At 40.5% G+C, this 23,554-nt stretch overlaps 1 protein-coding gene across 1 annotated transcript; it reads right to left on the bottom strand.

Moving 5' to 3' along the window:
- Window positions 1-4,706: 4,706 nt before the first annotated feature.
- Window positions 4,707-23,194, bottom strand: epm2a (EPM2A glucan phosphatase, laforin). The gene is made up of 4 exons (XM_082145507.1): window positions 22,849-23,194; window positions 18,350-18,524; window positions 12,263-12,507; window positions 4,707-6,322 (listed from the first exon to the last, which is right to left on the bottom strand). The coding sequence occupies exons 1-4, from the start codon at window positions 23,096-23,098 to the stop codon at window positions 6,039-6,041; spliced, it is 954 nt and encodes a 317-aa protein (XP_082001633.1). The 5' UTR covers window positions 23,099-23,194; the 3' UTR covers window positions 4,707-6,038.
- Between the last annotated feature and the right edge of the window lie 360 nt (window positions 23,195-23,554).

Below are 23,554 nucleotides of genomic sequence, written 5' to 3'. Positions count from 1 at the left end.
AAATCTGAGAGCTTTATGTCCCTCCAATGACAGCTAAAAGTTCAAAAAGAGATTGTAAAACTAATCCATATGAATTGAGCTGTTTAGTAAATTTTTTAAGAGACCTGATGTTCTGGTTCATTTTCTTGTGTTACGCAGCACATTTGAGCTTCTGCAAGAATCAATGAGGTACATTCTCGTGGAAACTTAAACGTGCTGCCTGACATGAGAATGAACCTCATTGGTTCTTGCTGAAGCTCAAACGTGCTGCGTAACACAAGAACCAACGAGGTTCATTCTCTTGTCACGCAGCACGTTTGAGCTTCTGCAAGAACAAGTGGGGATTGTTCTCGAGCTTCAAGCAAGTACGCTTGAGCTTCTCTTTATGTTCGCTGATCAATGTTTATATGTGAATAAAAGCCTAAATTCAATCCGTTCATCATATAAAGTGATCGTGTCTCTTCAGAAAAATTTGACTAATCCTCTCAGTTTAAATGGATTCGTTTTACGATCTCTTTATGAACTTTTTGAAGCATAGTGAAATGGTAGTTGCGTAGACTGTCAATGAAGGGATAGAAATTTCTGAATCATTCAAAATATCTTCATTTGTGTTTGGAAGAAGAACAAAAGTTCTTCTTAATTTTTTTGGACGAACTAACCCATACACGTATATGGATTAAAGTGTAAGTAAAGAAAAATTACTTATTTTTGTGGTACACAGTCATATTTTTTATTTATGTCTCTCTTTAAATCACTGATTTAATCCTGTTTTCGAATCATATTTAATTAATGGTACCTTCTGCTCAAACCACTGAACCGCTTTTTCTTTTCTGAAGCAAAACTTTTTTCAATTTACACATAAAGTCTCTCAGTGTGGTGACACTAGTCTCTATTTATTTAAAGGTCAGGTTAAAGCTCTTTTCATTATGGCAGCTTATTTCAAGGGCAGGGAAAGTGCTGTGCTAAATATATAACAAGAATATTGAGTTACGTTCATAAATGAATGAAAGTGGCATGTTAGAGGAGAAAAGGGGCAGATAGTCAAACAATAACCATCGCATTAGCAGTCCTGTCGACAATTGCCTCAAGGTGCCTTTTCAAATGAAGACCATGTCAAGATGAATGAACAATAACTGGGCGAAACTGGCATTCGGTGAAAACATTTCAAAGGATAAACAGAACAATACACTCATGCCATAACGTCTCGGTTACATATGGTAACCCTCGTTCCCTGAAGGAGGGAACGGAGACGCCACATCGAGACCGACGAATAGGAATCTTGCTAGATAGGACAATCTACTTCGAGTGAAACTAAACGAGCCAATACATATTGGCGTGCAATCATTTGCAACTGCTGCTCTGCCACACAGCGCAGGTATATAACGAGCAGGTGCGATTGCACTTCAGTTTTTTGCTGAGGAGCCGAGCCGATGAGCTGGCTGCCCCGGCGGGCCGCAGCAGATGTGGCGACGTGATGTGAAGATGTTCCTCTTCAGTCGGTCAGTCGACGACACGTCGAGACCGACGAATAGGAATCCCTACCAAAGGGCCACAGTTGCTGACCCCATCCAGCACCCTGTGCAAGCCTCTTGCCCCTTCTTGCCTGGAATGATGATAGGAGAGGGCTTACACAGAGTATATCTGTCACTGTTGTTCCGTGATTACCCATACAGTGAGATTCTTGGATAACACTGGGAAAGCGTGCCCTTTCTGTTAGGAAGGAGAACGCTGCGGAACCCACATCCTTCCCTGAAGGAGTTATGTGGAGATATACATATGGACTAACCTGAAGATTGTACATCATATGAAAAACTGGGTGACTTAGCCCAAGGGAAAGACAGGGGCTTCCGTTTAGGAGCAGGCGTGGAAGAATACATACATGGGTCCCCCGCAGGGTCACACATATGGGACCCAGTCTAGACACGGTTCTCAAGGATTCAACGGATAAAGGCCTGGTGCCGGACACTCTGCCACATCCGGGCCGAGGGTGTTGTAGGACTCAACAGGTTTTTCACTCTGGAGCAATAAGAGTGCACAGTAGGGTGCAGCAAGCCAACAGAGCAAGGCCTCTTAGCGCTTTTACCCGTTTAGGGTGAGAACTCGGGAGGAGACCGGCTCTACACGTAGGCTATAAAACCTAGCGAACATGTTAGGTGTCGCCCAGCCCGCAGCTCTACAGATATCTGTTAGCGAGGTGTCACGTGCCAGCGCCCAGGAGGATGCAACGCCTCTCATGGAGTGATCATGCAACCTGAGCGGGCAGGGCACGCCTTGTGCTTGGTAAGCCAAGGCGATGGCATCCACTATCCAGTGGGTCATCCTCTGCTTGGAGACAGCCTTTCCCTTCTGCTGGCCTCCGTAACAGACAAAGAGCCAGGGCTTGGTCTGCCCTCTCCAGGGGCAGCGCTTGCAAGTTCACAACCTGGTCCCTGAAGGGAGTGGTAGGAACCTTGGGCACATAGCCAGGCCGGGGTCTCAGTGCAACAAGGTTGTCACCCGGCTCGAACTCTAGGCACAATTCGTCGAAGGAAAATGCCTGCAGGTCCCCTACCCTGCCCTCTTGTCGCCGAAGAGGCCAGTCTGGGACATGGGGGAGTTAAGGAACCTGACTTTGTCGGTCTCCCTCATGTCAGCCAGACACAGCCAGAGATGGCGTTCCTGGATCACCATAGTGGACATCGCATGACCCGCCGACCGCGTGGTCACCTTCGTCGCACAAAGCGCAAGGTCCATCGCGGCACGAAGTTCCTGAAGAACTTGGGGATCATGACCACCCTCGTGCAGGTCCTTCAGTGCTTTGGCCTGATGGACCTGCAACAACGCCATAGCGTGTATGGCAGAGGCGGCTTCCCCACAGGCCTTGTAAGCCTTGCCGGTCCACTCCGAAGAGTACTTACAGGCCCAGGAAGGGAGACACAGCTCTCTGCGCCAAATGGAGTTAGGGCACAGCTGCACTGCAACGGCCCGCTCCACTGGAGGGATGCGCGTGTACCCCTTAGCCGCCCCACCACCGGGATGGTTTCTGGCAGTGAAAGGTGCTGTCCACGCCCCAGTGAACTCCTCATGCGCCACCCCGAGAAACCAATCAACCAGCCTCGAGTGCTCGGGACACGGTGGAGGGTTCCACACGAGCCCGATCCTGTTGGTGGCCCGGGAAAGCATGGCCATCATCTCCGGGTCCGACCCGGGCACCGCTGTCACACCCGAAGGGGGCAGCGGCGCCGAATCGTCATCCGCAGAGAAGTCTGACCCACCCTCCAATGCAGCGATCGATATCTGTTCATTGTGGGGAGCGCCGAAGGAAACAACTGGTACACACCTCGTGGATGGTCCGTCGGCGGCTCTACTGGCTGCGGAGCGTGGGAGGGATGAGGGTTCCTAGGGGATTGGTTCCCCAAAGGAAGCGCGCTCAACGTGATCCTCAGGTCACCCGTACCACTGCCTGAAGTAACCCTCGGAGGAGGGTTAAATCGCGGCAGAGGCGCAGGGACTTTACAGGAACGAGAGTCTCGACCGTAGCTCCGAGATGGTCATCCTCCCACAATGGGTACGTGATTCATCCACGACTGCTGCCTCAGCATGTTCAATGCCCAGACACGCGATGCAGTGCTCGTGACCATCCCGCGATCCCAGGTAATGACCGCATCCAGAAACACACAGGTAGAGTGACATCTTTAAAAAGACGCGCTCCACCCGTGTAAGCTCTTTCAGGGGACTGCTCTCCTTGGTGTTGACAGGAAATGTGTCTGTCTTGTGCTGTCTCTCTTCACAGCGGTCTTACGGCATAAGAATGACTATTCAGCGCTCTTGGCGCACCGTTACCAGCTGTGAAAACAGCCTTTTTGTTTTGCTCAGTAACACAAAAACAAAAACAAAAGAGATAGAATGGAGAGAGAGAGAGAGAGAGAGAGAGAGAGAGAGAGAGAGAGAGAGAGAGAGAGAGAGAGAGAGAGAGAAGTCGACCCTGCTGCCGCGCTGTCACCCGAACCAGACACGAGAGATCCTCCTGAAGAGCTTGCTCATTGTTTGATCACCTTTCAGTAGATTAAACAGCATCGAAACGCTCAGCTCCGAAGCAAAAAGCTGAAGTGCAATCGCACCTTCTGCTCTTTATATACCCGCGCTGCGTGGCAGAGCAGCAGTTGCAAATGATTGCACGCCAATGTGCATTGGCTCGTTTAGTTTCACTCGAAGTAGATTGGCCTCTCTCGCGAGATTCCTATTCGTCGGTCTCGACGTGGCGTCAACTAACCGACTGAAGAGGAACCGTTGCCAGCTGTGCTGCATTACAGATTCAACATTATGATTCCTGGCAAATAACAGCTATTATTATTTATAAATAATTGTTTTATATTCATTAAATTAATGTTTGGTATTGCATTATTTGCAGGGTTGTGCAACACTAATATTATGTTAGTTAGGTAGTAAACAAGAATTGTAAGGGAATTGTAAGACTGGAAGAATTGGAAGAATTGGAAGAGAGGGCAACTCTCGATTCGATTTAAAGAGTTAAATAGAATAATCATGCATTACTAAACTATTATATAAATGACCAATAACCAATTGGCAATCTAACCTAAATTCGAGGTTGTGATAAAATGGACAATTGGATAAAAGTTGAATTGGAGTTAAATTACTATGCCACGCAGAAAAGACAGTAACACGCAGTAAACCTTCACCCGCTTATCGGAAACTATCGTTGGACCGATTGGGCAGGCCTTACAGAATGTTTTAATAATACATTTAATTTTCAGTAAGAATTACTCATGAACAGGTTAACATACAAACATATGGAGTATTTCCAAACACTTTGGATTATTAAAGGGATACTTCACCTCTGGAAAGATGAATGTGTATTTAAAATAGGTCATTTATGTAGAAGAAATGTGAAATTATTTTTGAATTTGGAGCTTTCTAGACTGAGAAAAGCCAGAAAATGTATTTTTGGCTTATGTGGATGAAAGACAACAACTCCCAGAATGCACATGCATGTAAGAGAGTGCAGTTACAACAAGGCTAGGCTACCAGTGAGTCTCCGTGACGAGTTTGCCCAGGATTTCGAGATCGCCCAAAATGTCCGGGATTCGGCTTTTGCGTTCTACAGTCGCCATTCATTATGTTTACTGTGGCGAGCAGGACGAGGCTGAGGGCCGCGGGAGAACGGCGCGAGGCCGGTGGAATGATTACTGATGAGCGAGATGCACCGGTCTCATATATCTCACGGAGGAGCGGGAATTTTCTTAGCAATGTTAAAACGCACATCGACCGATCACTTGTTTAGCGTTCATGTAAACACTACATTCAGATTCACCAATCGGAATGAATTCAGCTAGATTGAAACAAAAGGTGTGCATGTAAACAATGAATGGTGACTGCAGAGAGCAAAAGCCGAATCCCGGACAATTTGGACGATCTCGACGGCCGGACATGTCCGGGAAAAAGAGGATGGTAACCCCTACTACTCAGCTTTCTCCTACTACTCAGCTTTCTCCACAGAACAAGAACCTGCTAGCTTAGCTTCCAAAGAAAGACGGCTGACACTGTGTACATTCTGTGAGTGAGATCCCACCTCCTATGGGCGGGTTGAGAACATGCGGGACAGCCCCTACTACTGGCTGTAGTCTCTCGCCTCTTGTCAAAAAATCCTCCGATGACGCAAAATGACGATTTTTTTCCAGACAAAAAATACATAAATCTCTCGTCTCAGGGGGATATGAGGGTGGAAAGCATGAGAAACCAATCGAAAATACTACAGGTTTTCTACTAATACAAAGCTTAATGCTAAATCCTGAAGTATCCCTTTAATAATCAATGTTATTTCTATTATTTGCTATACTTCACACTTCATTTCATTTCGTGGATTCCAAGAAGAACATTTCATGTCCCATGATGTTCTAATTAACTCAATTTTATATAATCACTAGATTTAGATTTTGATGTCACTATTTAGTTTTACAAAGTAGCTCTGTGTGACAAGATTAAAATCTATTTTGATGTCTGTTAATTGCTTTGACATTATTGAACACAGGTGTCCTCCTATCCAGTAGAGGGCACTGTTTTCAGATCTCTGGGTTGCAAACAAATGGACAGAGTCGCCCAAACTTCACGACAAAGTCATTTTCTGCTCTTACCAGTGCTTCCTCATCAATATAGACTGCCGCCCTTCTGGCAGTGAGGTAGTACTGCACTTTTCTGAGTCTCCAGCCTAACACATACATCAGGAGTCCACACACTGCCGCAGTAGAACGGCCCACTCCTGCATTACAGTGAACATATACTGTGTGGCCGTTCTTCAGCAGTCCATAAAGCAGGAACACTGCCTGGGGCAGCATCCGTGTGCGACCTGCAGAGGGCAAAATTACAATAAACATATACAGCAATACAAGCTTCTTCTTAGTAATCAAGTTTACAGTTCAGAACAGCATATCCTCCGTGTGCTAAGTACATGTTACCTACGGCTCACTTGTGTCTGTTTTTCAAGGGTATATTGGCTAAACACACACTGACCTTCTGTGCTCATGTCTGGGGTGGGGATCCAGAGATGCTAACCGTGGATCAGGATGAGTTTTATTGTGTGAAATAATGCCCATAGTTCATGGTGACTCATCCGTGACTCTTCTATCTGAGCATGAGCGCTCAAGGCAAACACAAATTTAACTTTAGGACTGGATGACTACACAGAAACAATTTTTTTTGTCACACGAGAACCAACGAGGTTCATTCTCTTGTCACGCAGCACATTTGAGCTTCAGCAAGAACCGATGAGGTTCATTCTCGTGTTACGCAGCACGTTTGAGCTTCTGCAAGAACCAATGAGGTTCATTCTTGTGTTACGCAGCACATTTGAGCTTCTACAAGACGCTTCCGGCAAGATGGCGGACCAGGTGCATCTCGTGTTCTGAGCTCTGTGAGATAGTCCCAGTATTTATTTGCGTTCTGTAATCCATTTGTTATTATTTTGCCGTTTTATTTAATTTTAAGCCCTCTAGCTTTCATACAGTTAATATTTGAAAATAAGTGCACCATGACGTCGAAAAAGAGTTCTACTCTAACCCGCTGCAGCGAGGCAATGGATTGCCACGAGTATGCCGTAAGGATGGAAGACTCCACTGAAAAGGCTAAAAGGAAAGACCCCTTCTCGCCGATGAAGAATCCTCCAGTAACTAAAAAGAAAGACACTGGGTCAGAAGGTAAAGAGGGCATGAATGCTATCTTGGATGCTATAAAGCAGCTAACCGATAAAGTTGACTCATTTGGCTCTCAACTTCAGCAAAATGCTGCAATGCTAGCTAGTATTGTGAAGGCTGTCGAGTTTAACGCAGCAGAAATTAAAGACTGTAAATCCCAGGTGCAAACTACTGGTCGAGAAGTTTCGGTGTTAAAAAAAAATAACGAAGAGCTAAGGGAACGGGTCTTAGAACTAGAACGGTACAAACGCCGCTGGAATCTCAGGATTCGTGGGATAAAAGAAAAGGAAGGCGAAGATATACGCATGGTGGTTACCGACTTACTGGTGAAAATCTCCCCGTCATGGTCCCCGAACATTAACCACATCGTTGATACAGTCCACCGCGTGGGTAGACGTGAAGAAAACAAAACAAGGCACGTCATCATTCAATTCACTCAGAGAATACACCGAGACGCGTTGTGGCGGATGACCAAAGACCTCACCATGTGCAAAGATCTTGGAATCGGCTTCCTGGAAGATTACTGTAAGGCGGATAGGGATCTGCGGGCAGCGTTGTGGCCAAAGATACAGCAAGCGAGAGCAGCCGGCAAACGTGCGTACTACAGAGGTGGTGCTGGATACATCGATGGACAGAGAATCACTTGAGATCATGACATGAGGCATACTGACGAGGGCCTGTTGCGTTAAATAATACAAATGGTCTTCCGTCTGTATTTTGAACAAAATCAGAATGGATTACAGTTACACAGTTATTGAAAAGGAATTTAAGGGACTGTGCCTGTTTTCTGGTTTTTCCTATATTTGTTGCCTTTTCTGGCTTCTTCAGTTTATAGTCTGTTGGACTAGGACTGCATCTAATTACAGTTGTTTGTTTATTTGTGTATTATGAATATTTGTTTTTCAGGTATTTCACTTAACGCTAGGGGATTAAGGGACAACATTAAGAGAAAATCTATATTTTTGTTCTGTAAGGGTGAAAAAGCTAACTTTATTTTATTACAAGAAACTCATTCAAAACCTGAGGATGAGAAATTTTGGGTAAACCAATGGGGAGACAAAATTCTTTTTGACCATGGTTCAACTAAATCTGCAGGATTAGCTATTTTGTTTTGCAATTCACCTGGTAAAGTAGTGACATCTAGGGGTAGCAATAACGGTCACTGGTTACTTTGCGTTTTGTCCATTGATGACCAGTATATCTTTCTAATAAATGTTTATGGATATAATAATTTAGTTCAAAACAGACAATTGATTTCAGATGTGTCAGACGTCATGGATGGCCTTAAAGTTTTCTATCCAACTGCTAACATAATTATGGGGGGCGACTTTAACATGGTATATGATGAATGGCTTGATCGATATCCTCCCAAATGTCAATATAACTCTTATAACCCTACCCTGTCTGATTTCTGTCGCAAGCATAACGTACTAGATCCCTGGCGTATCAAACATCCGGATGTTGAACAATATTCTTGGTTTAAACCAAATAATACAGCAAAGTCAAGAATAGATTTCTGGTTAATCTCCTCCTCTATGATAAATATTGTTTCTGATTGTTGTATGTCAGCAGCACCTCTCACAGATCACTCTGTTATTAAGTTACTTCTCAATCCTTCTGGTGTTAGAGGCAATAATAAGGGGTATTGGAAATTTAATTCTAATCTATTAAAATGCCAATCTTTTCAGGATGGTATTAAAGACATAATCTCTAAGGTTAGGAACGATGATTCAATAATGTCCTATGTTGCTAAGTGGGAATTCCTTAAATTTAAAATGAGAGAATTTTCTATTCATTTTGGAAAATCCCTTAATAGAAAAAGCAAATTAACGGAAATTACAGTCATTAAGGAAATAAATGAATATTATAGCAGAACATCACTTACCGACACTGATAAACGGATGTTACAATGTCTACTAACTAAACTGGATGATATCTATCTTCAAAAAGCTGAAGGAGCCTTCATAAGATCTAGGGCAAAGTGGATTGAGGAAGGGGAGAAAAGTACCGCTTATTTCTGTCGTCTAGAAAAAAGAAGGCAGGAGAGACTTGCTATTAAAGCATTAATAATTAATGGTAATGTAGTCACAGACCGATCTTTGATTGCTAAGGAAGCTGTCTCTTTCTATAAAAAACTATATTCCTCAACCTTTTCCTCGGATAATGCTGAATCATTTTTCAGCCATATTAAAGATCTGATTCCCCGTATAGATGATGAGTATGCACTGTTATGTGATGCTGATATTACCTCTGATGAGCTGGATAATGCTGTAGACAGTTTGTCTGTAAATAAATCTCCAGGCAGCGATGGGTTCACAGCCAATTTCTATAAATATTTTTGGGGTTTATTGAAAGATCCTTTCTCTCTCATGTTAAAAGAAGCTACAGATAATATGACATTCCCCCTTTCAATGAAACAAGGTGTAATAACTTTAATCCCTAAACCTGATAAGGACTCCAAATTTTTAAATAATTTCAGGCCCATTACTCTATTAAACACCGATTACAAAATTGTAACAACTGTCTACGCTAGCAGACTGAAAAAATTCCTACATAAAATTATAAGCGACTCTCAATCAGGTTTTATGAAAGGAAGATCTATCCATAACAATATTCGGTTAGTTCTGGATATTTTAGATTATAGACATCTTATTGATGATGATGGTTTTATTTTATTCCTTGATTTTTTTAAGGCATTTGATTCAATTGAACACCCATTTATTTTGAATAGTTTAAGGTTATTTGGTTTTGGAGAGAAATTTAGAAATACAATTGAATCCCTTTATGAAAATTCAAATAGTTCAATTTCTTTATCAGGAGGTACATCACCCCGATTCTCTATCAAACGTGGAGTTAAACAGGGTTGCCCCTTATCCCCATTTCTTTTTATAATATCTACTGAGCTGCTTTCTATCTTTCTTAAAAATTCAAATATAGCTCCGTTAGAGGTGTTTGGGCATCCAGTTCTCATAAGCCAGTTAGCTGATGACACTACCATTTTTATGAAGCAGCTTTCAGAAGTCCCCAAAATCCTGCAAAAAATCAAAATTTTCTCTAAAGCTTCTGGTTTAGAATTAAATTTGCAAAAGTGTGAGTTGATGCCAGTTCATCAATGCCAGTTAACCGAGGCCTATAACATCCCTATTAAATCTATAGTGAAATATTTAGGAATATATCTTTCTAAAGATATAATGGAATGTGAAAATCTGAATCTGTGGAAAGTAGTTGACAATTGTCAATCCAAACTTAATTTATGGTTATTGAGAGATATTAGTTTATTGGGAAGGATTTTTTTAACCAAAATGGATAGTTTATCAAGATGTATCTACCCTGCATACTCTTTATCGATACCAAATAGAGTGATTAAAAAAATTAATCAGATCAACTTTGATTATATCTGGAGAAAAAAAGCTCATTACATTAAAAGAGCAGAGTTGACTAAAGAATTCAAAGATGGAGGTCTACAAGCCATTGATTTTGATTTCATAAATGGAACTCTTAAAATTAACTGGTTGAAATCCTTCCTTAATAATGATAACCTTTGGTTTCACATCCCCAGAGAAATATTTAAGAAAATGGGAGGGATTGAATTTTTGCTTAGATGTGACTTCATTCCCCAGCGTCTCCCTATCAAACTATCCCAGTTTCATCAGCAAGTCTTGTTGTACTGGAAGCTCTTATACAACCATAATTTTACACCACACAAAACCCCAATGTGGAATAATAGATATATCACAATAAGAAACAAATCATTGTATAAAAAAGAGTGGATGGAGAAAGGTATATGGTCGGTGTTTCATTTAATCGATAGCAGAGGATATTTTATATCACATGAGAGTTTCTGTCTCAAATATGATATAACCTGTAGTCAGAACACATTTAACTCTATGATTAAAGCTATCCCTAATGCTTTCATGTGTTTGGTTCAAGGATACCTTTCAACAACGAATCCTCCCATTTTTTGTCTCCCATTACTTTTAGTTGAAGGTGTCGATTTTAAAGAAATTAAACTTACAAACAAAATTATTAGAAATATGTTTGATAACATCTTATTCCCCATAGTATCCTATAGAAACTTGATTTCACAGTTTTTTTCAAAAAAAAATATTCACAGATTACGAACAATTTACTTAAAATTTCCTTTAACTCCCAAAGCTAAGGAAATCCATTTTAAAATTATAAATGGTGTATATCCATCCAGTGAATTTGTACAGCGAAGATTTGGATTTGAAACTAGTAATTGTATTTTTTGTGATAATGTTGAAACTACTGATCATCTATTTTTTCATTGTATGTATGTAGAGGCTTTATGGCTTGATATTCATGACTGGCTATATCCAAAGGTTCCTCATCTCGAAGTCTTCTCTCACAAGGACATTATTTATGGACTCGTTATGGAAAGCAACAAAGACGGTTTTTTGGTTAATAGCATCCTTATTCTAGTGAAATTCTATATACACAAATCTAAATACCTGAAAGTGTATCCTAAATTCTGTGTATTTCACAATGAGTTTCTTTCTTATACAAATTCCCTTAAAATGATGAAAAGTAAAAATGCTAAAAAACTTTTTGCTATAATAGAAGAATATGACTTGAAAAGTAAACCCTAGCCCTTTTTTTATTTTTTTATTTTATTTTATTTTATTATTTTTTTTTTACTTTTATTATTATTTTTATTTTATTTTTTTGGTAATACAATTTTGCACCTGATTCTACTGTCATTATGTAATTGTATATATATTTTTGCCATGTTGTTTGTACATGACATTGTTTAATAATAAAAAAAAAAAAAAAAAAAAAAAAAAAAAAAAAAAAAAAAAAAAAAAAGCTTCTACAAGAACCAATGAGGTTCATTCTCGTGCTACGCAGCACGCTTGAGCTTCTGCAAGAACAAGTGGGGTTTGTTCTCGAGCTTTAAGCAAGTACGCTTGAGCTTCTCTTTATGTTCGCTGATCAATGTTTATATGTGAATAAAAGCCTAAATTCAATCCGTTCATCATATAAAGTGATCGTGTCTCTTCAGAAAAATTTGACTAATCCTCTCAGACACTTGTGTCTGTTTTTCAAGGGTATATTGGCTAAACACACACACTGACCTTCTGTGCTCATGTCTGGGGTGGGGATCCAGATATAAGAAAGGCCACAGTCTTTGTACAGGTGCGTCATTGTCTCTGGGGTAATGGGTTGACTGAGGTCACGCCGGCAGCCGTGTGAGTTGTTTATGACATCCCATTCTGTCTGAAAGTTCATCACTGCTGTAACACCCAGTTCTTGTTTCAGCTTTAGGGTTATATGTTCGACCCGTCGAGGGCAGCTGCCTAACCAGACACGCGGAAGCACCCTGAAGAGAAGAGAGAGAGGAAACTTAGCTGTGTGAATGAGTATGTGTGTGTGTGTCTACAAACAATGCACATAGTTGTGTGTAACCAGTGATGGCCCATCAGAGAAGGAAAGGGAAATCAAAAATGTTTTCAAAATATAACAACAGAAGAGACTGTTGTTTCAATACATTTACTTATAAATATGCAGAAGTAAAATATTTCAAATATTTTCCTTGAATAGTAGACCAGAGATCATCTGTGAACATAAGCATAATGAGCAGCCAAAGACACGATAATTAAACCTGCCTCAATCTTTTTTGGTTTGATCAATATTGTACATACATCAACTTCCCTGGACAATTCCCACAGCTGTAACATACAATCACCACATTGCTTAATAGATATATTATGAGATCCCAGAGCAACGAGTGCAGAAAGATATGGCAGGGTGATAGGAAAGATCATAAAACATATACTGTATGAATAAGTGTTCCTTTAACGATTGCACTGACAATGTTACAACTCAGTGATACACTTTTTTTTGTGTTTTTTTGCCATTGAAACATACTGTACCTCCAGCCCTACATATTCAATTTTGGACTGCAAATCCATCCTGTCATATCATATCAATACAACGGAGACTCCTCCTGACGTGGGGGGTTGACTTGGGCAAACCAACAATTACGCAGAGCACTGTTGCAACTCCAAAGAAACTCTACAAAACACTCAGAACAACAGAAGAGAAAAAGCATTTTTCATTTTACATTTTCAGCGTCTCTACCTCCATCGTTTCTCATCAAACGATGAGACAGTCATGTCAGCAGGGTCTCTCCCTCTGTGTATATGAGAGCTCAGGACTCAAATAATGGAAATGTTAATGAGTTTAGTGGTTTGAAGAAACAGACTGACAGCCAGGGGAATGAAGGTCAGAGACACCAGGTGAGAGGTGTATTTTTACCTCAGAAACCCACATGCCTCTTTGAGGGGAAAACATAAATGAAATGATTGAAGGGAAAGTGAGCTGCAGGTTAATGGTGTGACACATTGAGTATGATCTAACCTCTGCCCAAAACCTTCTCCAGGGCAGGACGCTTGGGTTTATGTCTAAGGAAATTACATTCATATATTTTCCCTGTGACTTAAGTGTCCAAATGCTTTTTGGTGCAACTGTACACAGAGGTGTGTGCAATGTACTCCTTCTCTGAAAACGATGTGTTTGTGTGTGTGTGTGTGTGTGTGTGTGTGTGTGTGTGTGTGTGTGTGTGTGTGTGTGTGTGTGTGTGTGTGTGTGTGTTGTGTGTGTGTGTGTGTGTGTGTGTGTGTGTGTGTGTGTGTGTGTGTGTGTGTGTGTGTGTGTGTGTGTGTGTGTGTGTGTGTGTGTGTGTGTGCGCATTTAAGCACTGCATTAGAAGTCGGCACGTAGTGCATTTTAAATGAGCAGTGGTGACAAGTACAAGTTGTGTTTAATTAGTAGTCCAAGACCTAACAAGGTGTACTTGATTCTGGAGACAAAAGGTCCTTGTATTTTTCCTTGGGACTTTGTTCATTCAGCCACCCGAGTATATTTTACACTCTTCATTTGGTGTGAATTAGACTTTGTAATTGATACACAGAAACATTGTTTCCCGAGTTTCATGGTTGTTTATTTCTTATAGAGTCAATGACATGCACTGTTGGAACATTGACACATATTGTAAATGTAGACAAAACCAATCAACCAAAAAAAATCTACTTGCAGTACATTTTAATGTTGAATTCTCTGTGGGTCTTACTATCTTCTGAGACTAGGTTTAAATAAACCAAAGGTTCTTTAATTAAACAAACTCAGGGAATCCAAATATAGTAAGGCAACATAACAGCATATTTCACATGAACACACAAACAATACCAGAAACCAACTGAATGAAAAGGAGTTTAGTAACTGAGAGAAACAAATAGAAACTCCATGAAAATGAAACTAAAACAGGCAGTTTGTGATGTCTATATAAAACCATACTTGCAGATAATATAATATTTATGAATTAAAGAAAGCACATTTTCATGACTATGTTCGGTTACACTGTGTTTGGTGACTATGATTGGTAACACTGGAATTAGACAAATAAGTACTGAGTAATATTAATTATTAACTACATGTAGTTATAGGGTCCTGTTATGGGTTGCCTTAGGGTTAGTTGCTTGTAATTATGCATAAATTACTGTTATTACTTTTTTAAGTATCTGTAACTACTTTAAAGTACTAACAATTTAACGTATTAAGTGTTACCCTATGTTTTTAACACTCTTAAGTATACTTTTAAAAAGTGCACTTTGTAATTATGTAAAATTAAATATGTTACTTTTAAGTACATTTTATTTCATTGTTTTAATAATATTTTGTCATTTTTTAAAGAAGTACACTTATTTTGATGTGTTGACTAACATACTAAAACATATGTAAAGTCTTTATTATAATTTAAACTGAAGTAAAGTGTGACTGAAGACAAACAAACTAAAAGTCCATGAAGGTGACACTGACTGAACATGAACATGACAGAACGCCCCCTCCCGGGAGGCACAACCTCGCAGCGTGGAGAGGAGAAGGAGGAGGGCGTGGAGATGGTGTAGGGATGGTGACAGGCGATGGCGAAGGGATGGTGATGGCAGGCGGCAGAAGAATGGTGACAGATGGATGGCGACGAGACCCCGACGGCGATGGTGTACGGCCGATGGCACAGACCCAGAGCACAGTGACGACAGCCCATGGCGGAATCAAGGGAGGGAGGATCCAAGGTGGTGTAGAGGCGGACGTCAACTGGGGGACGTCCGACGGAGGCAGAGCCGATGGATCCCAGGGCGAAGACAGAAGATCGTCTGAGGAGGAGCCGCTGCGATGCCGGTGTGATGGAGGACCAAGGCGTAGCCGAAGGGAAACCGTAGGGGTGGAGGAACTGCGTGTAGCAGAAGATCTGCAAGTCCACAGAGGAGGTGGTGTGACGAATGACCAAGGGGGAGCCGGTTGGGCGAGGGAACCCGGTAGAGTCGAAAGGCCGAGGGTTTCTGGTCGCGCCGAAGGTGGGAGGAGCCAAGGTGGAGCCGACGGGCCTGAGACGGAGTGAGGGGATCAGAGGCCGGAGGTGGAGCCACAAGATCCATTCGCTCAGGTGCTGATGGAGGTTGCTCGACCTGCGGCTCGACGTCACAGCATGGCATTTCAGGAGATGGCAAAGGGCTGCAATCTTCTATCAGAGGTGGGGCTGGAGGACTGGCTGAGAAGGGTGGTGATGGAGGCAAATAGAGACTTGTCAGGGTTAAAGGTAATAGTACATAGTCCATGCAGGTCTCTGTGTTGTTTAGAAACAGTGATGACAGTTCAGAGGAAACAGGAAGAGAGTTCATACAGTCTATGGTGCTGTCTAGGAACAGCAATGAAGAACGAGAAACAGGGTGGGAGACGGTACCTCCATACTTAAGTCCATCAGCCAGTCCTCAGTCTCCATTTCCACCAGTATACCCCTGGTCAGACTCACTGGGGGGCAGCGCTGTCCACTTGACACTTTACGAGGTTTAGTCACAAGCTCTTTGTATAAAGTTCAATTCAAGCTCTGGTATAAAGTATTGGCAAATAATAATAATAATAAAAATGTTATTAACTGTTTTTTTTTCTCATCAAACTGTTTTCGGAAAGATAATGTTACAGAAGGAACTCGTGAACAGAAATGTTAAAATACTGATTCTGTTCAGAGTGAACCATCGTTTTTTTAAGCCTTACTTCTACATTTAGCTGATTAAAGTCTCTCTATGTTTTCCACTATTTTGTCCAGTTGTACTTTCTTTACTGGAGATGACGGTGCATTCTGTCATAGGAAGACATAGAATCTCTGCCCTCTTGGAGATACACCAGCCTCTTTGATATAGTAAATCTGTCATTACTCTAATGGATTCCCCAACCCCAGACTCAATGACCCAGTCTTACTTTTATCCGCCTCCACTTTCAACTTTTTTTGCCTGTAGAACAAGGTCAGAGGTCAAAAGAAACAAGCACTTAGAGCTCACTGCCAAAGGAATCCAGAGATTCAGAGTCATTGAGCTAATTGTAGAGTGCTGTTTAAACCACATACACAATTAAAAAGAGAGACAGGCAAAAAAAAAAAAAAAAAAAAAAAAAAAAAAAAAACACCCTAATCAAAATGCTTCTGTGTAATTAGGTGTTACTATCTGTGGATTTGAGACTTGGCACATACTTCAAATGAAGTTGAATTTATAGAGTAAATTTATCTTTAACCTGGTGTTAATCGAGACACTTTACTTCTGCTAAAGATCATTTTGTGTTCCACAACTCTTCCCTTTAAAACTAAAGGTCACATTTACCGTTGTTCTGAGAAATTTCATTCAATAAAAAACGGGAAAAAAATTCCTTCACGTTTTTTGCGCATAGACAACAACAACGTCAAAACAATCCCTGTTCACAAGGATCTGCGAACACAACTAAAAAAGCTGCATTATGCTTCCATGCCAGCAGTTGGCGATGTCACTTTGTAGAGAAACACTGAGGGCCCTATCTTACACCCGGCACAATGCAGTGACAAGCGCAACACAAGTGTTTTTTGCTAGTTTCAGTCCGACGCAGTTATCATTTTCACATCCTGTGCCAACGTTGTTTAAATAGCAAATGCATTTGCGCCCATTTGTGCGCCCATGGGCGGCTGGTCTGAAAACGAGGTGTGTTCTGGCGCATTGTTGGCGCGTTGCTATTTTGAGGCAACAGAAATAGACTGAGCCATTGACCAACTGAAACCTGGGCTAAAGTCAATGGCGCGATATTTTTTTTGTTATTTATTGAGCGCGTTAGTAATGTGCGCCTATAGGCGGGTCTGTACTTATTAAACACACAGCACACAAACATGGCAAATATTTAAAATAAAAGGATTAAAATGTAAAAGATTATTATTGTGTACATAAAGATGGTGGAATCCGGCTTGTCCCGTAGATGTTCTGCTTGCGCACTTTTACCTCGCGCACGAGCAGTTCCGTTTGCTCTCTGGAGACGCGTTCGGTCTTTCCACTATAAAATTCCGTCATGTAAATATTAATTAGCATCATGAGTGTCTGTAACTTAGCCAACAGTTTTACAGCCTGTTCACTGACAACACCTGCACAGAACAAGTAGTCTAGGCCTAGACATATTTTCGTTATCACACGATGACTGACTCTTGTCTGTCTTCAAAACTTGAGAGCCCTGAGTTAGTTATGCATCTAATATATCGCGAAAACAGTTAAAACATTTTGAATGACAGTGACAGATTTGATGAGTTGCAAGTGCCTAATTGAGGTTGTACATTGTTTCATGTGAATGAAAGAATAAGTGCAACTATGTACTACAAGTTTGTGTCTGTCATTTTATTTTTGTGAATGGGATTTTACACAGTTGTAACTACTTGTCTGCAACTTCAAATTCAGAATACAGGTTTGGGACAATTGTTTGCGAGTGCAAATCTCAACATTTAACTTCAGATTTTTATTTTACAGGTTTTCACAATGGAGCTGCGAGTGTAAATATTAGTGTACAAGTACGAATTTGTAATGTACAAGTTCTCAAATTCACATCTACGTGCTCTCGAGTTTTGCAACTCTTTTAACTTTATCACTTACCCTCATGTTGCTCCAAACCTGTACGTGTTTCTTTAGAGTTGACGGCACCCATTGACTTCCATAGTAGGAAAAAAGATTATATGACTGTCAACTGTCTGGTTACCGACATAAAACATCATCAACAGAAGAAAGAAACAACTTGAGGGGGTGAGTAAGTGATGACAAAACTTTCATTTTTGGGTGAACTATCCCTTTAAAACACATGATGGATGGGAATGCATTCACACATACTGAGAGAAGTGAATGGCCTGCTGTCCCGCTATGCTGAAGTAGAAGTTGGTGGTGTGTTTCATCTCATCTGTGTGGCCAGTCTCCTCAATCCAGTGACCAATCGGGTGGCAGTATACCCCGTCCACCATGTTACTGTCGTCATACACACACTGCCGGTCATGATGTGGCCCATTGCCTAGCGATAGACACAAGACAGACACAACACTTCTCAAATACATTTGCACACTAATGGGTCAATGACAAACCACAGTAGAATAAATGAGATGAGGAAAAAGAAAATATTGTAAAAGTTCTTAGATGTCAACAAAATGTTTGAATTAATCACTTTAAAATATGATGTTATGTAACATCTGAATAAACAACACATTTGTTTCATGCTTCATTTAAAGTTTCAGTGGCTCTTGAAAAAGTTCAGATTCACATTATTGTCCCTTTTGTGCTTTTTATGTAAGCCTTTCATTTCTGAGGGGGAAGGTAATTAAATTACAGTGTTGTTCAGACTCTGGAGGTCACCTGTTCCTGAACCTCTGAGAGTTCACATTTAAAAGCTAATGGTTCCTTTCATTAATTCAGACACTTCCTGTAATGGCTGCAATGCTGCATAATTTTGGTGGTCAAGTCATAAGCTTGATTCATAATAAATTAAACATTCAAATTAGTCATTGCGTTAATAAAACAGTAGTGCATCGCTGCCTCAGTCCTACATGTTATGCACTTGTAATGAGGGAGAGCATATGGGTTTCTGAACTGGTATTCATCCCTAACTCACATTCATCCAGAAAGAACGTGGGGTGTTTGTTATTTGTCCGACATTTATCATCCCACCCCGCTGCTGTCGCCCTTTCAACCACTGGGCTGATTAGAGTCTCAGAGCTGCAGCCCACACAGCAAACAAGCTCTTCACGCTGACTCATATAGCATGGACAAAACCTATGCAATACTGTAATTATGCTCATGGTTACAGTCTCAGTTTAAGCCACAAACATATATTACACACTGTAAGAAAATACAGTATGCAGATGGTGGTGTTTAAATGGGTTTGGTGGGCTGGTGTTTGGAGGTCTCAAAGCAATATTGCCCTACGAAGCCAAAATGCAGTAAGTATGCCAAAACTGAAATGGCTTTTTATTGAATTTTGATTTATTTGACATTCAGATCTAAAACCTCATTTATAAAATGGATTTTTCTGACTGCTATGATTCTTGGTAACCATTAAGAGCCCACAGTTCCTGTTTCTTTCTCCATTTCTGTTATATTACATGCTAGACAGTCTAAGGTCTTCCCAAGTACAGCAAACCAATCTAATCTGCTGCCTGTTACATGTCAAACTAAGATTGCTGTGGGGAAAAAAATGTACACTGTCAAGTTAGCACTTTTAAACATCTGATCACTTAAAAATAAATCACTTCTAGTCAACGACTTAATAACCACAAACAACCTGGATGTTATGCTTCTAAATGAAACTTGGCTAGAAGACACAACAGTCCTCAATGAAACAGGCCCTCCTTACTTTACTTTTATGAGTGTCTTCAGAGCGGGTAGGAGTGGTGGGGGTGTAGCTGCGCTATTTCAAGATGTCTATCAATGTAACCAGCAATGGACTTTACAGAACTGTTATCAACAATTTCCGCAGAGTTTGACTGTTTTGCCTTTGCTGGGATTTTAATATAGATAATGCAGAAACCAATATGGCAAAAGAAATCATAACTGTTTTAAATACTTTTGATCTGACTCAACATGTACACGGACCCACACACAATCGTGGACACACTCTAGATTTACTTATCAGTAAGGGTCTAAACATTTTATCGATTGCTATTAAGGATGTCTGATCATTTCTGTATTTTCTTTGATATATTGATCTTCCAGGTCACAGATTTGGGTTGCTGGGCGCCAGCATGTCGAAGAAAACAAGTCAGTCAATCTCCAATAACGCCACTTGCTCCTTAACCTGTAACCAGGAATACTAACACACACACCGACACACAGCTTCTTCAAGGTTGGATTTGGTCGGGCTCTAACGATAAACAGGAGAGTCTTCTCAAAACATCAAGATAACATCTTCTTTCTCTAAATGAGAGGACACTTTAATATAGAACAGTAAAGTAAATGCTAAGAAATGGTCACTTAAACTATTGGTTCCAATGACCTTTATGACCTATAGTCATCATGGTGTGCTAGAATATATATGTTTTAACACGGTGACCAAACAAGTCAATATTTAATTACTGGAAGCCAGGCTAAATAAGCAAGCAATGTGGCTGTATTCCTAGCATGGGCTAGACCTGCAGTCACCTCTCAGATATCAAATACAGACATTAGAGAATACATGAAAAGAACATTTCAGTAATCACACTGGTATCTTCTATAACAAAGTAAAATCTCATAAGCCTAGAGAAGTCCTTCAACTCATGTGATATTTAGAAGGAAAAATATTGATTAATACCTTGATTAATCACATATACATTGAAGCATAAGTGGATTCCAGAATCCACCCCTTCAGGGGGATAGTAGGATAGGATTTGAGTATAATTTAATAATGGTTAATAGAATATTTCAATTGTGTTACTCATTTGTTCCTGTGTAGTTATTCATTAATGACGGAACGGTATTCTAAAGTGTTACTGTGTGTTTTATATTGTTGCTCTGATGCATGAGAGTGAGTAATTAATTTTAAATGAGAACTATTCCTTTAAAATATAACATAATAAAAAAATTATAAAAAAAAATCAGGCTACTTTCATTCCATCCCACAAACAGCAGCCAGTTCTTTTCTGATTTAAAAGTGGTTCACTCTCTATCATACAACCTCTTAAGCTTCACATCTAGGTCAAATACAGGAAAAAAGGTGCAGAATTAGAACCTACTGAAGTGAACAGGCCATTATGTCCTATAAACCAAGACTGTCCCTATCTGGACGCTGCCAATTGATCCACCCCACTGATCTGAGTACTTTAGTCTCAACTGGAGGACTATCAATTCATGCTTGCTTACCTGAGGCAAACTCAGAGCAAATTCACCTGCTATGGTGAGAAATCAGCAAGCATCATTTCAATCAGCAAAACACATCTCGACACAATCAAAATCTCGGCTGTTTTCAAATGAGACAGTGGGAATTGACAAGATACCAGCAAACAATGGCTCAATCAAAACCTCAGTCAACAGATGGTGTGAGCACTGGAGCAGATCGTCGATTTGTCACGCATAGGCATATTCATTCAAATGAGAAACATGACAGAATGAGAAAACTGCCACTTGAGTCATGTCAGGACGACGGCTTGGGTTCCCTGACAAAGCAGGTCATGTTCAGGTTTCAGCGTTCCTTCATTTTTCATCACTTTGAAATATTTGCTGCTTTGCTCCCAAAGCAGGGTTCAAAGTTTGATCTCATGACAGTGAAATACTTTTCAACAAGCTTCATACTGTGCAAAAAAAAAAAAAAAAAGGTGCAAAAAGACAGTGATTACATAAATACTGGACAACATTTCTATAGGCTATTATCAGGTACTTTCTCAATCATTTCAACCCAGTGCAAAAACAATCTTACTAATATTATTGGGAGATTTAGAGTGACAACTGATTTATATGCATTTTATGTAGTTGTCTGTTGTACTGTTATATAGCATATACTATATATATATATATAGAATTTCAGCTTACTTTTTGGCCAAATAAATATCAGAGTCTGCAGCGAACTGCATATTTTTACTCAGTTTGGGCCTCTGAATAAAACGAAAGTGCATTTTCCTCAAGCATGAGCTCCATATTCTCACTATCATACTGTCTGAGTACATAGGCTACATACACACCTGATATATGATACAAAACACAGATGCATTTTTCTTTTATATTTTGCTTAAAGGTCCCAATAAAACGTTTTTTTTTTTTTTTTTTTTTTTTTTTTATACATTCTGACTATTATTTCAAACGTCAGGCTTTACATTAATTTCTGAAAGCTTTAAGTCAATGGAAGTTGCATTTTCTTAAAAGTTATTCCCTGGTTTCACATACAAGACTTAAGCTAGTCCCAGACTAAAATGCATGTTTGAACTGTTTTAACTGAAAGCAACTTAAACTGATGTATCGTAAATATGACAGTGCCATTACACCAGTAATGTTTTTTTAATGGCACCTTTATAAAAGCTACTTAAATGCCCTAATTGAACTAAGCCTTAATTCTGGCTTAGTCTTAGCCTTGTCTGTGAAACCAGGCTTAAATTGATTAAATCAAATTATGGATTTTAATACAGTTAGAGACTGTAAACTGTGGCCTTCACAGGTTAAACTGAAAGGATTTATAATTTCGTGACTGTCTGTCAGTGCAAGTCAGACTGTGGAACAGCAGCACCATCCAGTGAGTCAAAAACGTTATTACACTGAGGATAAAGCGCGTATTTGTCCTTTATCTTAAGAGATAATGTATTTCCTCTAAAGCTGATGTCCTTTTGAAAGTGTGTTTGTCGTCCTCACGACTTGACCATTATCCTCACATAGCCTACCTTCCCAAATGTAGTTCCCATCGACACGCTTTATAAACTTAAACCACAGCTTGTCTGCGTTGGGTTCGGACAGATGCACGTCTCCGGTCCACAGACACGGTTCACAGGTGGACGCAACCGGGCGGCTCGGGTTCATCTGCACGGCACGGGCCGGGTCCCAGTGTCCCATCTCCGGCCGAGAGCCCAACACTAACACCTCGACATCTGAACTCTCTGGTGTCAGAATTACACCAAACCTAAACACAACCATGTCCTGTGAATACACACAGTATTCGGGAGCTCTATAACTGGGACTGATCTGTATGTGCCTTCGGTCACTGACATTAAATGGCTGCGCTAAAAATATACGCAGTATTCTTGACATTTAAAGGGATACAGTGGCTGAGAGGGGACAAACTCTCTCTTTCTCTCTCTGTGTGTGTGTGTGTCCTGGTAAACCTACATTATGGGGACACAATGTCCCCACAGAGATGGCAATATCTAAAATCCTTTTCCTCGTGGGGACATGTTTTGGTCCCCATGAGGAAAACAGCTTATAAATCAAACTAAGTGATGGGTATTGAAAATGTAAAAATGCATAAAGTATTTTTTTGTGATGGGTAAGTTTAGGGGTAGGGTTATGAGAGAGAATATACAGTCTGTATACAGTTTAAAGTAGAAAAATCTCACTTTTAGATGTTTATTATTATCGTGATCACAGTAGAAC

Source organism: Leuciscus leuciscus (assembly GCF_965113295.1).
Source record: "Leuciscus leuciscus genome assembly, chromosome: 18".
Classification (NCBI taxonomy): Eukaryota; Metazoa; Chordata; class Actinopteri; order Cypriniformes; family Leuciscidae; genus Leuciscus; species Leuciscus leuciscus.
This window is presented reverse-complemented; position numbering and strand designations above follow the sequence as displayed.